At 40.8% G+C, this 16,789-nt stretch overlaps 2 protein-coding genes across 16 annotated transcripts in view; both read left to right on the top strand.

Moving 5' to 3' along the window:
• CARS1 (cysteinyl-tRNA synthetase 1) overlaps nucleotides 1-8,819 on the top strand; it is a 34,323-nt gene extending 25,504 nt beyond the window's left edge. For 2 of the 3 annotated variants that reach the window (XM_080345685.1, XM_080345683.1), the window contains 5 exons: nucleotides 4,087-4,167; nucleotides 4,549-4,616; nucleotides 5,968-6,027; nucleotides 7,324-7,407; nucleotides 8,499-8,819. In XM_080345685.1, the coding sequence (XP_080201811.1) occupies nucleotides 4,087-4,167; nucleotides 4,549-4,616; nucleotides 5,968-6,027; nucleotides 7,324-7,407; nucleotides 8,499-8,633 (428 nt within the window). In that variant the 3' untranslated portion in view covers nucleotides 8,634-8,819. The remainder of the gene's footprint in view (nucleotides 1-4,086; nucleotides 4,168-4,548; nucleotides 4,617-5,967; nucleotides 6,028-7,323; nucleotides 7,408-8,498) is intronic. The other variant, XM_080345684.1, reaches the window with a different exon arrangement.
• Nucleotides 8,820-15,893: 7,074 nt separating this feature from the next.
• NAP1L4 (nucleosome assembly protein 1 like 4) overlaps nucleotides 15,894-16,789 on the top strand; it is a 28,676-nt gene continuing 27,780 nt past the window's right edge. For 6 of the 13 annotated variants that reach the window (XR_013922168.1, XR_013922169.1, XM_080345043.1 and 3 more), the window contains exons 1-2: nucleotides 15,894-15,991; nucleotides 16,653-16,730. The gene's annotated coding sequence lies outside the window, so the exon portion shown is untranslated. The other 7 variants (XM_080345042.1, XM_080345038.1, XM_080345036.1 and 4 more) reach the window with 6 other exon arrangements.

Genomic DNA, 16,789 nt, shown 5'->3' with positions numbered 1-16,789 from the left:
CCCAAGGGAGCTCAGTTCTTTTAAGTGTAGATTGCTACACAATGGTACTGTCTGTGTAAATAGCCTGAGATTTTCTTAAGTAGCCTGATATATTCATTCTTATTTGTTAGTATAGTTGGAATTGTAGCTCCCCTGATGGTAATTGAGTGTTCTCCTTAGAGAATTCATTTGGGAGTTTGCTAGGAGTTGTTTTGGGCACTTTTTTTTCCACCTCTGAAAAGCTTTGATCATGCTGTATGTGTTGGCAGCAGGACTATAGAGTGTTAAAAAGGTTGTTCCATTAAGCCCTTTTTGGTTTTACCAGTTGATTAGTTCTAAATGGTGCTCTTACTATTTTCTGCTGTTCCCTGTAGAATTTTACATGTCTTCAATATGTATTTGGTTCTTGTTTTCTTAAAACTTTTTACATGGAAATTTGTACTTGAAGGCAAAATAGGGCATTTTAAAATACATAAAACATATATAAATAACCCATATATTATACAGAAATATAAAATTACTTGTAGTGTCTGGTTGATAACCTATTCAGTTGGCAAAGAATCTGAAACCTAATTCTGCTACTGTTTTGCATTCTTCTAAGAGCTAACAAGTTTACCTTAAAAGCACAAAACTGTATTTCTTAATTTGACTACTCAGCTGTCAGACTCCTATAAGTCTAATTGATGGTGAGAAATAGGCTTATTAGTTCCAACAGCAAATACTTGATGTAATTTGAATTAATTCAAGAAGTTTGTGTGTGTATCCTCAGCTAAAAATGTGACCTTTGGTCTTTCAATATTTAACATAAATACTCAATTTATGTGAGGCTTTTTTCCCCCCTTGCTTTCTGATGGTTGAGCTAAACTGATCCTCACTCTTAACAGTAATAAGGTTTAACTATCACGTGGCTTCTTGTAGATCAATTTTAGAACATACTTAGCACTAGATTGCTTACTGGCACATGAGTTTCTGACTTGGAAGGTATTGATTTTTTGCCTGAAGTAAATTGGGCAGTAAGAATAAAGCTGGACCTAGTTGCTATTTGGTTGGGGTATGGAACGATCTGCAGTGGGACCAGGGAGGCACCTTTCATTAAACTACTTGATATATGGAAGCTGAATGGTGGTTGGCAGGACCTGCACTGACATGCAACTGATTTGTTTCCCTGTATCCATTAAATTCTTGCATGCAGAACGTGTTAAATTACTCTAAAAGTTTTTCGGATTAATGGCTGGGGATATTGCCTCTACATGGTTCTAAGTAAAGGGGGTTTCCCCATCATAGTCCACAATCTGTATTGCTTCAAGTATTCGTAGAGGTTAAATAAAAAGTATGCTGTGTCTGTAAAACCTGCAGAGTAATACAAATGTCCCCATTCATATGCATATAATTTTTAAAAATGTATCTATATTTACAAAATATTTCTCAGCCATTTGTAAAACTTTTCTTTTTGTAAGAACCAAAATGTATATACTCTACAAAAATTTTACCATCGTCCAGAAAGCTAACATTCAAACATATTAATAACATTAATTCTCTATTTTGTAAGCTTATTAGTATGCAACTGGAGATCTGTACTGATCATTTGCAGTTGAGTCTTGACTTAATTTGTGAGCCTATCTAGCAGTGATGGTACACAGGAAAAAGCTGTGCTAGCTGTACAAGCAAAAGAAATACAGAAAATCTCTGCAAAAGACATCAGTGACTGGTTGGTCAGAACATCTCTATACAGCACAGCTTGACGTTTTACTTGAGTACTTGACCAGCTGCAAAGACCCTGTATGATTGTCTCTGCAAAGATGCACAGTGGAGCAGATCTGTGCTCTAGTACAGCTCCTAATGCTTGGGAAGAATTCTCATGAGTGACAAATCATTACTCAGATGTTCAAAAGGAGCAAGTGTCTTCAGTTGCTTAAATTGACTGCCCTGTGGTAAAGGTGTCCATGACTGAACTCTGCCTGCGTCTTCATTTCAGCCATGGGTGCTGGTGCCATGTGGTATCTTACTCTAAGCTGTTTCTAGGACACAGTGGGAAACCCTCTGCCCTCTTCCTGAAGTATCATGAATTGGCCAGAATTGGGACAAACTTGTTCATTGTAACTGTGCCTGCTCTTGTCTTTTGCTGCCAGTCTTAACATCCAGCGTTCTCAAGATACCTCAAGCTCCTCCTTTTCCTCTCCCATCACAGTGTTCTCATTCACAACAGCACAACATCTGCTTGACATCTGAGGCCCTTGGCTTGAAACTCACAGAAAATATGAAAACAGGCCTGGGAAACAGTTACAGGCTCAAAGAGTGCTTAGCTACCAGGGCGTTCAATGTGCACTGGTGATGAGATACTATCCCACTGGTTTCCTCAGTGAGGATAAAGGCTTATATCTTGAGGCAGCCCATAAACAACCCCCTGCCCAATCCCTAAGTACCTGTGCTCTGGAGATACCACATGCAAAGAACAGGCACATTTTAGCCCTAAGAAGCATGGTGCTGACTCGTCTGGATAACGGGATTGATCAGATGATGTGTCCTTTCATAAATAATACATTTTGTTATACATTTCTCATTATTCTCTATCTTGATGGATGTCTTCTTCTTAAAGTTCCAATTATTCATTATTTCAGACAAGTAAATATTTATAACTTAGCAGACACTGTTTTATTGAATAAGCAGTAGGTATATCTTATACATTCTTGGTATGACATGCAATTCCTTTGTCTAGGTTAGAGTCAACACCTTTTAGTATTAACAGCCAGTGAGGTGATCTTATCCCTCATTTATCTTAATGGCTTCTTTAGAGTTGCATCGAAAATGAATGTGGTTCACTGTGTATAACTGTTCTGGATTAAGAAAAATAACTACTTAGTTGTGGCACACAAAAGAGCTTCTATAAAATGAAGTGCTTTCCTATACAAAGAGAGTCACAGAACACTTCCATGCAATGAAATAGGGAGGCTGTTCCTTTTTATAGGATTAGGATAGTCGATGCTATTCACTGTTCAGCTCTCTGAGGCTCTAAGAATTACGGAAGAGATGAAGGCTCAGGGATGGTAGTTTTATCTACTGATATGTGCAGTGTTGAGTACAGTGTCTGGATGGTACCTTCTACTGCCAGAATTATTACCTTTGAGACCCCTATTACTTCTTACATTTAACCAGCTGAGAGTTGCTGAAAGGGAGAACACTTGCTTATTGCAAGCACGTAGTATCATCTAACTCGAGAATTTATCTTGTCACACTTGGTAAGCATTTCCTCTTAAATACAAGACCATCTATAAAAAATGCCCCTGAATTAAGTTCACAACAGCAACATACAGGGTCTTCTTGGTGCATTTAATTCCTCCTCACAGTTCTGCTAATTCTCAGCTCATGATACAATTTCTCATCCAGGTAAATAACTTGTACGAAGATCTGTTTTTCTCTTAGGACTTGATAGCATCTATTTCAGTAACATCTTGAGTTCTTAACCATTTGCCGTCGTCAAAGGCTCTCTAATAAGTTTGCAAGGAACAAAAATGGTACTCATGGCGTCCTGATCACCATCCAGAAAGCCAAATTGAAATTTTCTGTTCTGCTACAACTTGTTTGCTTAAAAAAAGCAGCTTAGTCAGACTAGATGAAACCTATTCTGTACAAACAGGAGATGTTTGGATTACAGTTGCTCTGACAAAATATGTGTAGTTATCAAAACATCAAAATCATAGTCCTTCAGAGGCACTGTTAGATGTAGCTTGGGATATGTTAATCTGTGATTTTTCTAAAAAAGGCTTCTTAACCCTTCTTACTGGAAATTCTACAGCAACCATTAGGATCTTCCTAAGTCGTATATCTTTCCACTGTGTTGCACCATTCCTGAATTGGCTTGGGTTTTCGTTCTGTTCCCCTTCAGGAACAATGAGGGTATCTTGGAAGAAATTTGTGAATTTCAAGAAACATGCTGCTTCTCTGTACAGCTGAAAGAAGGCAGAACTTACTTAAAAGGTTTATAACTTTAAAACAAAAGACCTTTCTCTGGGCTGTGTGAGTGGTGATTTTTAATTGTATTTAAATAACTAAATAACTATACTTTTCAACAAATCTTACTTTACTAAAAGTACTTTTCTTCCTCTGTAGTAACTGAAGTTCTGCAGTTGAGTGATGCTCTTCGAGATGATATCCTTCCTGAACTTGGTGTTCGGTTTGAAGATCATGAAGGTACCCAATGATATGTCTTGCAACTTTGTAGGTAGCTTAATCTTACTATTTTCATAAGAAGCAGGAAAACAACCTGTCAAAACTAATCTGGAATAATCCAGCATACTCAAGGCCTGCAAAACTATAGCATATAAGATTTCTGATGTATGTATGCATGTATATTATAAATCTGTATATTGGAATATATGAACGGAATATAAAAATGTACATTGCAATATTTTTGATATAATTGTAGTACCTAATTTCTTAGTAACTTTTGAGTAGTTACTCAGTTGTATTTGCACTCAGCTAGCAAAAAGAAAACAGTTATCATAGGGTAAATACATTTACCTCTGACTATTCAAGCATTGGAAACTTATTAATCTGTTTTTGCTTCTTCAGGACTTCCAACTGTGGTTAAATTAGTGGATAAGGACACGTTATTGAAAGAAAGAGAAGAAAAGAAAAAGGTTATTATTTTAAGCATTCTATATTTTTCAAATTTAAAGTAATGTGTAAGGTGTGGATACTTTTACATATCTGATAACTTGTAAGAAAAATTTTAGACTAACAATAAGGAAAATAACAGAAAAGAATTTGCACTAAAATTTGAGTGGTGTTCAGGAAAATAGTTTTTGAAACAGTAGCTTCTTGAAAATGTTGTATGGGACCTAATGAATAGCCCTAAGGTTTTTTGTTTCTTTTTAAAAAATCTTCATATAATTAAGAGATGTGGAATGTTGCATGCACACTATCTTGTCTATCTGGAAGAACAATTCCAATGAGAAGCTAATGGGGACTTTTTTTGTCTGTACAAATGAAGTTGACATTTTCCATAGAACTAGACTGTATTTATCTGATACGTGAGAACAAAATGCCCTGGCTAAATCTTAATTAATGTAGTATGGATGAGTGAGATATTCAGAATGTGGGGATAATAATTCACATGTTACTATATAAAGATTGTGAATCCTAATTCAAATGCACAAGATCTGCAAAGAAACCCTTCTTTTGGCACTTCCTAGCATTAATATGTGACTTTGTAAAATTTAAAAGTAACACTTCATATGTCTTTCTTCAGTTTTAATGAATGATAAAATGCCTTCATGACTAGAAATATTTGGAAGACTTTCCAACACCTCTCTTTCCATGTAGATGTTTTTCAGAAAAGGAAGAAGTAAAATGTAGTTTCAGCCAATTACAGATATTTTCATCAAAGAGACATTTGAAGGCAGTTTGTATGTAGCTGCTGCGTAGAACCCAGAGTACATTTTCCCTGGAAACAGTACTATGTTCAGTACTGTCAGAACCCTTGGTCTCTCCTCAGCAAGTGCAAGATGAGATTTTTGTTTTTCATAAAGTTTTGTAAGTTGGCTAAATTTGGATAGTTGTTTCCGTAGGAACATCAAGCGGTACAACTGCTTCTTGAGAAACTGTAATGTCTTCACAGTTTCAGGCAAGAGCTTAAAATATCAGTGAAATATGGTCTTTTTAAAAAGTCATTTGAAAAACATTTTTCCCTGTGAAATGGCAGGACTACTTCTTCTGCAGGCTTTGTAGGTTTTCTTTCGTATGTATGCAATCTGCATGCAAAATGCATTCTCCTCAGTTAAAACTGGTTTAACTGTGAATAAAAGCAAATGAAATCAAAGTCGTACAGTGGAAAGGATCAGACAATCCTAATTATAAGGCATAGTGATTTTGCTGCAGGTCATGCTGCCAGTTCTGCCTGTAATTAGATATCCAGGGGAGCTAGCTGGCTCAGATTTCTAGAAAACAACCAAGTAGTTACCTTTTGCTCATTAACATTGCCTTTCATAGATTGAAGAAGAGAAAAAAAGGAAGAAAGAAGAAGCAGCCAGGAAAAAACAAGAGCAGGAAGTAAGTGTTCAGATCCTTTTAATCTGGTTTTGAAGAAAAGTGTTAACAGAGATAGTCACGTGCAGGAAAGATTATATTAGAACATAGGCTCTCTGCCCGGCCTTAGCTGGGCCTCCATTTATTTTTTTTGTCTCCAGTTTCCTGCTCAGAATGACTTTGGCTTGCAGTTCCGATTTGAATATTCAGGTCCTGTTATAGGGAAACCATCTTCGAAAACATAACTACAGACTGCAAAGGCTTCTAAGAAGATCTTCTAGCACATATTTCAGTCTATAGACAGTATTACTTCCTTAATTCCCACAGCAGTTTCTTACATGCTTGTTAGAGAAGATTTTGCATGTGTCATTTATTATTTTCTTCCCTTTCCAGTGCTGTAGGTATGTGTGAAAACAGTTGCTGGTTTGGTTGGTTGGTTGGTTGTTTTCTCTTTAAGAATCCACCTGTTCCTTATGATTGAACTCCGAAATGTAGTGTTTTGTAAAAACCACATTTTATCTCTGCAGTTGGAATTGAGATAGCTCAAAGGTTTTAGGCTTTGGATGAGGAGTAGACAGCCAGAGGAGATGGACTCACAAGGAGAAGAGATTGTTTGCTATGCTGATGACTCTAACAGTACAGGAAATGCGCTCCTGGCTTAAAAGAGGAAGTAAACTTTGAGAGAGCACTGTGTACAGAGAGACAATCAGATAAATAGTATTTATTATCCACAAATTCTAAGTAGCTTTTTGCATTCTTTCAAAAAATTGATTCCCTTGCTTTGGGCATAAGTTACTTGGAAAGGATTCCAAGATGTGTTTGTTTACGGATAAGATGAAGTTCAGTTTATTTTCAGTGCAATTACTTGCATCCTGATTCTGGTGTGACATGCAGAGAAACTGTTGCTTTTCAGCAGGAAACTGTTGATAAAGGTGGTTCCCTTTGCAGTGAGTTAATTGCTGAATATTCTTTACTCACGGCAACTATTCACTTTTGTGTTTATACCTAAAACTTTAAGGAGCCCAATCAGCAAAAATCAGATGTAGTTTTTGACCTATATAAGTGAGTTATTTTGAGTTCTGCTATATATCTGTTTTATTCAGTTGTTCTCTACAGATTTAAAACATTTTTTTCCACCATACAAGCACAGCTAATACTTACTGAGTTGTTCCTCACTGGAAGTTTATTTTCAAATGATAAATAATTGTGAATTAAATGCTCTTTGATTTGTAAATTATAGTCTACTTTTTGTTTTGCATGTGACAGGGGGTCAGTAATGAATGTGATGCTAATGCAGTTAATGCATGCTTTATATTACAGGCAGCAAAACTGGCAAAAATGAAGATTCCACCACATGAAATGTTTAAATCAGAACATGACAAATATTCTATGTTTGATGAAAACGTAAGAGTCTTTTCTTTAGATAGGGAGTAGTTTTCCTTCCCCAGTGGTATGTAATTGTATGTGTACCTGGCTGATCTTGTTCCAAAACCTCCAGGGTAGTGCTATTAATGTAGTGGGTGGAGGGAAGGAGAGAAAGAAAAAGTGATACATTGATTTTATTGCACATACTTTGCATTGAGGAGCAAGGCTCTCTGTTAGCCATCATTTCAAGGGTATTTTAATTGTCCACTGGTCTCCTTTGGGCCCTCTCATTGCAGAGAAAATTTTTCTGTAGATATTGTGGGTAGGAATATATATGATGTTTGTTCATGGATTACCCCGTTGCAAGGCAAGGAATTCACTTGCATGTACAAACTCCCCAACTCTGCCAGAACTGATGGAGACATCCATGTTTCTCAGAGAGCTCCTGTGCTTCCTTTTTGGTTCTGCCCACTGTTTTGCTCTCTCCTGGCAAAGCATATCTCAAGGGGCTGCAGAGAGAACTTTGCTCGATTGCTCCCCTTGAGGATAAAATTGTTACCTGGAAAACATAAAGCACTGCTTTTTCAGCACTTCATCCATGACATTGGTCATGCTTCTCCCTGTCTTCTTCACCCATGCAAATTCAGGCCCTGAAGGCCAGTAAAAATGGAGATTGTAAATACTGGAAAAATTCCCTGCAAGTCAAGGAGAAATCCATAAAAAAACTCTGATCATACTTTCTCCATCAAGAATGCAAAGCTCTTACTGCTTCTGCTTTAAACCTTGTATTCAATATTCTAGTATGATTAACAGTGGTTTCTTAACCATCTGGTTTGGGATTAGTCATTATTCTCTTAAATGTAACCATCTAGAAGTTAGTTGTCTAAGCTTCCCTTACTTAGTACAGGACAGAAAACCAATACACCCCATGACCCTTCATTACCTAAAAAAGGAAAATACACAAACAGTCAAAGTTAGTTGTCAAACTTTTAGGTGACTAAAATTAGCTAAGATGCACCTCATCCTGACAGTTTGTCATGTCATTATTCCCCTATCTTAATAAAACACGATTTCATAAGGAGCAAAAGAAATCCAAGAATTTATCTCTTTTTTTTTTTTTAATGTTTCAGGGCTTTCCCACCCATGATACAGAAGGCAAAGAACTCAGCAAAGGACAAATTAAGAAGCTAAAGAAACTTTATGAAACCCAAGAAAAGCTATACAAGGAATATCTACAAATGGTTCAGAATGGAAGTGCAAATTGAAAACAAGAGGACTTTTTTTTTTAAAGGCGAGTGCTGGGTCACCATTGAAGAAGTGAGCATATACTGATGCTCAAATTCCTGTTTACACTTTCTATTAGGTGCAAAGTAAAAATCCTGTTTACGTGGATTAATAATGTCATCTGGAAAGTCAATAAAAATCCATTCTTAAAAAAAGCCAACCTGTAAGAACTTTCTTTGCAACAACAGTAGCAGTTTGAATGGTTGCCAGTTCTATTTGGGAAGGTGCTGCTCAGTCAGTGAATCCACGTAAGGATTCCTGTTTCTTATAGCTGTCCAGGCTTTGGTTAATTTGTCCTGCATACTGATCTCTATCTAAACCTCACTGTAGCTTGCATTCTTTAATATATCACAGTCAGCAGAATTTATTACTAAATGGGAGCTGAGTAATTTGTCCCACAGTAAGAACGGTATTTTCCAGATGACTTTAGTATCTTTACATAAGCAGGAAAAACTGGATAATTCCGTTATGATACTTACTCTAGCTGCTGTTATTAAAAACTCTCGTAAGTATACTCAGAACACTTTGCACAGTAGAAACTAACAGTCCCTTTGTTGCAAAAGGGAACAGATACTCACCTTTGCTCAACCTGCAGTTGAAATCAAGTGGAGGAGAACAAGGCAAATGCACCTGCATTCAACAAACAGTTGGGGAAGACATGAAGGGCTAATGGTGGTGGGTGGTGCGTTCTTGGAGCCAACCTTCCAAGGAAACAGCAGTGCTGCCAAAGGACTTGATACCTGTTCAGAGCCAAGGGGAATTAACAGAGGGTCTCCTACTGAGATACGGTTTGTGGATTGGTTTGCAATTAGGAAATACAGCTATAAGTTGCTTGTTATTCAAGACTGATGTTTTTAACATGACAGTTTAACCCTGCTTCAATAATCTTTCTGATGTCATATGGTCACATGTCTGCAGGGACAGTTCTCTGTTGCCTAGTAATGCATTTCACTGGCAGTAGCTACTTCACAAAATCCTAAAAAACATCTCACCTACTTCACAACTGCATATAACAGCTATGTGTCTGATATGCAGAACTATATTAATCAACTAATAAACCTCAAGGTGACTTGCGGAAGGTTATAGCATGACATATCTGTTCTCTCAACTCTTAGGTCCATGCTATAACCATTAGGCTATATTCCTGTCCTTAATTAAAACATCTTTGCTTTATCTTTTTTGTATTAATATTCCTCCTTCTGAGAAATGAACATATTTGGAGTAACAGAAAGGTCTAGTAGGTTTTTTTCCCAGTTTGTATTTGCCTTTGAAAACAATGTTATGGTCAGTAAAGCACATGCGTCTTGTATGCAGGTAGTATTATAAAATCTGTTGTGAAGTACAAGTTCTAGATGACCTTTGTATATTGGGAAGAATGTAGATCTTTATGCCACAACCATATTTTTGAAATTAAGTTTACAGAGCTTTTCCTTTAGCTTGCTATTACTAATTTCATTTTGCATTCAGTATTTTATTACTCTGCTGATTTTTAATTAAATGTATAAACACATTTAAACTGCACAGTTGTACTTTAAACAGCTAGCCACAGTCACAGGGTCCACTTCTCCATCCTTTGGTCTGCGAACAGAAGAAGATCAGTTGCGTTTTTACACCGTTCTAGATTCTAACCCCTTTCAACATTAGCAGCTCATTTTCTTCTGAACATGCTCCTCCAAGACACTCGTGCACTCAGGACATCCATGAAGGGATGGGATGTGCCTAAGCTGCAGTCACAAGATGCTGCTTCTCAGCCAGATAAGGTTCTCCAATTCCAAACTCCCCGCAGTCCTCGACAGATTCCAGGGTTAGTTCTGCAGACTTTACAGGAATCCTAGACCTGAATCATTTCTAGGGACAGCATAGACTTCACTGCTCTACCTACCTTTCTGACCATGAACTGCTTCTGAAGTTGCTACTTAATGTCAAATAGTGAGAGTAATTTGCTTACAGAAATTCTTTTTTGGTGATCTGAGTTACCAGTTGTTTAAAGCTATTAATAGTTAGCATGTCACTACTGAGAAGCCACTGTTAATCCATCGCTGTCTGGGATTCTAGTTTATTCAGGACATCTTCATGATAATATACTGGCTTTCCACCTACCACACGCAGTTTTTTCTCTTCCTGCTGTGTTTTTAGTAGCACCTCATTCAATTCCATGGTTTATCTACTACTTCAGTGTAGAAACTTTTTTTTAAAATAGCCTTTTCCCTTCCCAAATGCTTCATTTTGTTTCTGGGGCAACTCTCCTTGCACAGATCTTATGAACATTTCAGAGTCATATTCTTGAAAAGTTATAATCCGTTTTTTCTGTATGCTTCCCATATGCACATACTCCTTCTGCGCTCAATATTTTTAAAAAATTCATAGTTAGTCATGTCAGATAAGGACCTCTGCTGTATTTACTGCTCCATTAATGTCGTCTTCTACCTGCAAAATTATTTTGCTCATGCTTGCCATTTCTGTGTTTTGTCTGATTGTCAATTTGTTTTAAACTATGATGATTCGAAAGAATCCTTATCCGAAACATCAGTGCTGCTAAAGCCATCTTCTGCTACAGCAGAAACAGCATTCCTGTCTTTGAATTCTCTTTGAACACAATCAAAAGTCTCCTAAAATTAATGGTATTCTTTTCATAGACATCACAAGGATCAGAGCCTTTGAAATCCTCTCCTCTTCAGGCTCACCTTGTGTCTTGGGTGATCATTGCTCTTCAACACAACTACTTATTCTCCCCTGCTTTTCATAGTCTTTTGCTATCTAGTTCATGCATTTTGAAGCTGCCGCCTTCAAGCAAGCTTCTCACTTGAATCCTCCAGCAGTAAAGCCCTCAAAATCTTCCCATACTTGAACGTGTCTTCCAATACTTGAACTGGTTTTCCATTTAAAATTTTTCTCTTCCTATCTGTTTCAGCTATCCTTGGAAGTCAGTATTGTCAGCAAGGAAAATGTCTGGTTCATGAAGCATCTATGAGTTAGTGGACTGGACTAAGTATTTTTTATTTAAAAAAAAAAAAAAGGCACACAAATTGGCAACTCTTCCTGTAAAGAAGCTGCTAAGATTTTACTTAACAGCAAGTTAATTTGTGCTCTCCAAATAAAATCAGAGTAAAATAATATTTTGATTACTTTTTTTTTTTTCCTCCCCAAAAACACCAGGATAATAAAAACAATGACCTTGGCAAAGAGCCAAGAATGTGTAACCAAAAACAAGTTGCAGAGCTACTACAGATTGGTTCCCTCTCTGGAGTCACAGTTTAGCAAAAACTTAACACTGTGCCAAAGGTCCTGGTGAAGGAAAACTTGGTAACCACCAAAGAACGCTGCAGTCAGGACTGGATGCACACTAAGCTGACTACTCGGTGAAGGTGTTCCAGCTGATCTGTGTGATCACTGAAATGCACAGCATAAGACCTCTTCCCTGTTAATCCATCAAGGTGACACTTAAGTGAATTCCACTGCACTTGCCTAGTGAGACTGACCTGGCAACCAGAAGAGAATGCAACAGCAATGATCTGCATTCCCTGTCTTAGTCACCTGTCTCTCAGCAAGGCAAATGGAGAGAGGACTCCACAGTATTATATTTATTTTATTTCATTTTACAATGTACATGTATGAATGCACTTGCGGGAAGCTAGTCTGGAATATGATTTTCTAAGCATTATGAAAATTAAAGTTCCCACAGCAAAATCTTGGAATTTTTGGAACACAGACCTCATATTGGTCTGTAAAACATGGAACTTTTTATTTTCCATTTATCAAAGAATTTATTGAGAGATGGCAAGGTAAAAGTGTGGTGCTTCTGTTTTTAATTGCACCCTTGGCTGAAGGCCAAACTTGGCAGCAGCAAATTTTCTGTATTTTGCTCAGAGCGTGCTTTTCAGCCTTTCCAATGTGAATATTCACATTGATGTCAAATGTCAATACTGCTCCACTGAAGAGAATAAGTTCTTCCATCACTCAGTTTGTTCAGATACTGGTAGAAAAATCTGTGAATTGTTCACCCTGGTCTTGTTGCCTCCAATTTTCTCAAACACTTTTAACTAATGAGTGCTTAATTACATTTATGATACTGTCTTTGACCTCTTTATCCTAATGTTTGTATATGCTGTCTGCTGTGCAAATAAGCAAATCTCTGCAACATACCGTACATTCCTTCAGCTTATTTTTCTACATTATAAGCTAACACTTTCTGGTGGTGGTAGCTGTTGGACCAACTTTAGCTCACCCTTTAATTACACAATTTCTACCAAACAAATATGGAAAGGAATTTTTACTCGTCTCTCTGATTTCACAGGGCAATTTCTATACAAGTCGCTGTACCACATGCATAGTATTTAGCATGCATAGTACTTAATGTGTCTCCTGGGACAGAACAAATTAATTAAGAAGCACATTAGCTATTTAGTACCAAGACTCCACTTAGCGATGATCAAAGTTCTTCCTTCAGAAAAAGCCACTGACAAACCAGGTCTTATCTCTCAAGTTAGTTTGTGAATGTCTGGCATCTCACTGAGAGCAGTTTCCATTAATACCCACCCAAGGGCAGAAGCCACAGACACTTTAATGCCAGTTTCAGATCTCAGCCTAAGCTTTCTCTGCAGTGTCTAGTGCATCTGTTCAGCAGCTCTGCCATAATCCCTTCTCCCAGTTTTGGTTCTCCCAGCTCTCGGGTATGCTAGGCTGCCTGTTTAAATCAAGCCAGGGTGATTCAGCAAATATCTTTTTGCAGCTCTCTGCAGGGTATGAGCACCTGACAGCAAGATGACTCCACAGATCATGCCTATCTGTAGTCCTAGTGTCCACCACCGTGCTACGAGAGGTTAGACAACAGTCAGCAAAAAGCCCTTGCTGATCATGGGAGATTAATGCCTTTGGAGAGGGGCATTAAATGGAAGGATGTAAAGTAATTTAAATATATGCGTTCAACTTACATCAGTGGAGGAAGAAAGCCAAATACTTCCAGCACTCTGGACTGTTTCAAGGTTTTAATAATTGGTCCAGAAGAAACCCAATCTACTTTTACAAGACCATCCTAGTTCTAATATAATTCATGGTTTGTAGCATTTATGAGAACTGCATTAACAAGATGGTTAACAAGAGGCAAATGCTACCCATGCCACAGAAGATACAGCAGAGCAACAGAAAGTCTGAACAGGGCTGCAGTGCATTCCTGCAACAGCAGAAAGGTGCATCTAGATCTCAAGCAAAACTCAAGCACAACCTCCTACGTCTCCAAACATCTTTTGGGTGGAAAGGAGAAATAGCTTTTAACAAACTGGAGATTGACAGGAAAAGCTTGAAAGAATAGTTAACAGCTGTGAACCAGCAGCAAGAACAAAAGTGTGAGGCAGGAATACCTTCAGATAAATCTTCCTTTCAGAGTTCATTATGCTCCTCTTTGGAAGACTGATAATTGTGGCCACTGTAATGATTAAAGTTGTCCCAAAATAAGAATTCATGAAAGTATGAAGAGGCCATTAACCTACTGATGTTAGAAGAAGGTCTGGTATGGAAAAAGAGTTGGGAGCAAAGAAAATAAATGGAAGAACCTTCTACTGAGCATGTCGTCTGGCCCACCCAATCTGCTTGTTTGTACAAGTGACTCTACATTCCTGCAGTTCTTTAGCTGTTTGTTACATTACTCAAAATTACCTTATTCCTTAGTTACAGTATTGGTACCTATTTAACTAACTATTCCTTAATTATTCCCAGCACTAAATTCCTACAAAAACCTGAATTAATACAACATTAATCTATCGCTTGGTTGTTAATTAATAAATATTGGTTTCATAATTTCCAAATTTTGCCCACAATTGTGATAAATCCTAGTCATTAATTACCGAAATCCAAGACGAAGTTGCAGACCTGCAGAACACATTTTTTAGAACGAGGGAATCCAGTGACACAATAAATGGGTAGGGGTTTTTCCTACTGAGTGAAAGATTACTAAAACTCTTAAGTGGCTTCAAATGCTGAAATTGCACTGTTCTCACATCATGCTACACAGCATCTGCTGCTTACAAGTCACCATACAAAAAGAAGCCGGACTGTTAGGGGATTATTGTTTTGTGGTTGTTGTTTTGTTTTGCTTCTTTTTTACAGAAGAGTAAATTACATCCGTATCTATACTAAGAAACAACGCTGGAAATGTGAACATCTGCATTTTCAGAAAGGTGCTCAGTCTGAAACATCAGAAAGGGCTTTTCAATAGAAAGCACTCAGGTCTTTGATTTGCCTATCAACTTTGAAACTTTAGTCTTATCCATGCAGATTACATACAGAGCGGTTATTAAAATCATTATCAGAGTATTCATCTAGTTAAAATGCAACCCTTCCAACAGAGGTGCATGTACCTGCTAGGACAGTAAACCTCACCCTGCAGGTGACTGAGCAGCAGACAGGCATCGCCAGGTCTGTCTTGGCAGCTGAAGAAACTGGAAAGCAGCACCGCGTCCCAGCACCCAGGCACTGGCGCCTCAGAAACCGCGTTTCCCAGCCCCCTGCACGGACAGCCCGAAGCACAAGGCCAGGGCCCGGCACAGCTGGCTGCGTGCGGCTGCCACATGCAGCAGTTACGGGCCCTCGGCACCGCAAACGCGCCTTCCACCCGCCGCCTCCACCATCTGCAGGGCGCACGGGGCCGGCCGCTCGGCGCACACATCCCGGCCCTCAGCGCTTCACCGCCGCGGCGGCCAGCACGGCCAGAGCCCGCCCCCGCCCGAGGCCCGGGCTGAGCCAAGGGTTCACGCCGCGGGAGCCGCGGCACCGCCAGGGGCGGCTGAAGAACATCTGGGAGCCGTAACACGAACAGCGGGAGGTCACCCCCTGCGCCTGGGCGAGGCGGCCCTCGGACACGGGGCGGTCCGGGGCCTGCCCCAACCAGCCCCCAGGGCCGCCCGCCGAGCGCCTTTCCCGGCTGGTTCCGAGGGCGCGGCCTCCAGCGCGCAGCAGCGGCCGCCGCGCGCCCCCGCCATGTTGCCACCCACCCCACTCGCGGCCGCTGTCGCTTTAAGGACGAAGGCACGAGGCGCCTCACCCCCCACGCCCCCGCGCCGCATCACGCGCTCTCCCCGCGCGCCGCCAGCCCCGCGCGCACATCGCTTCCGCGCTTGCTCTGTGATTGGCTGAGCGCCGCGCCGTGGTGTAGTCAACATGGCCCGCGTGCGGCGCAGCGGCTGTGGCGCTGCCAGGGCCAATTGGCGGCTGCTTTGCTGAGGGAGGCGCCCGCGCTTCAGCCAACGGGAGGGAGCTTTCTTGGCGGCGGCGCAGCCCGGGTGAGCCTGCGAGGAGCCGAGCGGCTGGCGCTGCTGCCTCTGCGGGCGTGAGGGGGCGCGGGCAGGTGAGGGCTCGGCGAGGCCGCGGCGCTGAGCTCCCGGCCTTTGGGCAGCGGGTGGCCGGTGGGACCAGCGGAGGGCCCGAGCTGGCCGCCGCGGCTGCAGCGCGGGGACGGGACGGGGCGCGCGTGCGGTAGCCGTTAGGGCCTGCTCCGCGGTGGAGCCCGGTGGTGGCGGGGCCGGCTGGAGCCGCCTGGCGGACAGGGGCGGGCCCGGCCCGGTCAGGCACCATCTTAAGGTAGGTTTGAGAAGTTTGGACCGGGAGAACGGGGACTCTGTGTGGCTCTTAGTGGCCCTGGGGGGACGGAGCGGTTCTGGCCATATCTGTGGCCGCTCTGGCCCGCCCGGGGTAGCCTGCCAGTGAGCCCTCCCTTCCCCGCCCTCCCGGGGGAAGTGGGGGAGGAAGAGGGTGGGAGAGCTGTTGTTTGTGGTGAACAGTTTCTCCGTCTCTCTCACCCTGCGGTGCCCTACTTGAGGCAGGCCCGTAGCTGCTTCAGTCAGGCGCGGTTCTTTCGTTTGACCTCAACCGGGGTTCCCTCAGCCGGGTGTGGGAACTTGGGCGCTCAGTTTTCATTTCGAGGTTTCCCATCTCCCCAGTGAGGCCCTGTTTGCAATTTTTGCTGCTGCGGCAGCTGTTTGCTATATATGTAATACCAGTGTTTGTAGGATTTGTCGGAGATTTGTCGGAGTCCCTTCCTGTAACGTCTGCCTGCAAAGCTTCAAAATAAAAACGTAGAGAAGCAGGTATGTAAGGGGTGGCAAACTCATTTTCACTCGGGGCAACATCAGCCTTGCAGTTGCTT

The sequence above is a fragment of the Nesoenas mayeri genome (genome assembly GCF_963082525.1).
Source record: "Nesoenas mayeri genome assembly, chromosome: 5".
Taxonomy (NCBI): domain Eukaryota; kingdom Metazoa; phylum Chordata; class Aves; order Columbiformes; family Columbidae; genus Nesoenas; species Nesoenas mayeri.
The sequence above is the reverse complement of the archived record's forward strand: the minus strand, read 5'-3'. Positions and strand labels throughout refer to the sequence as shown.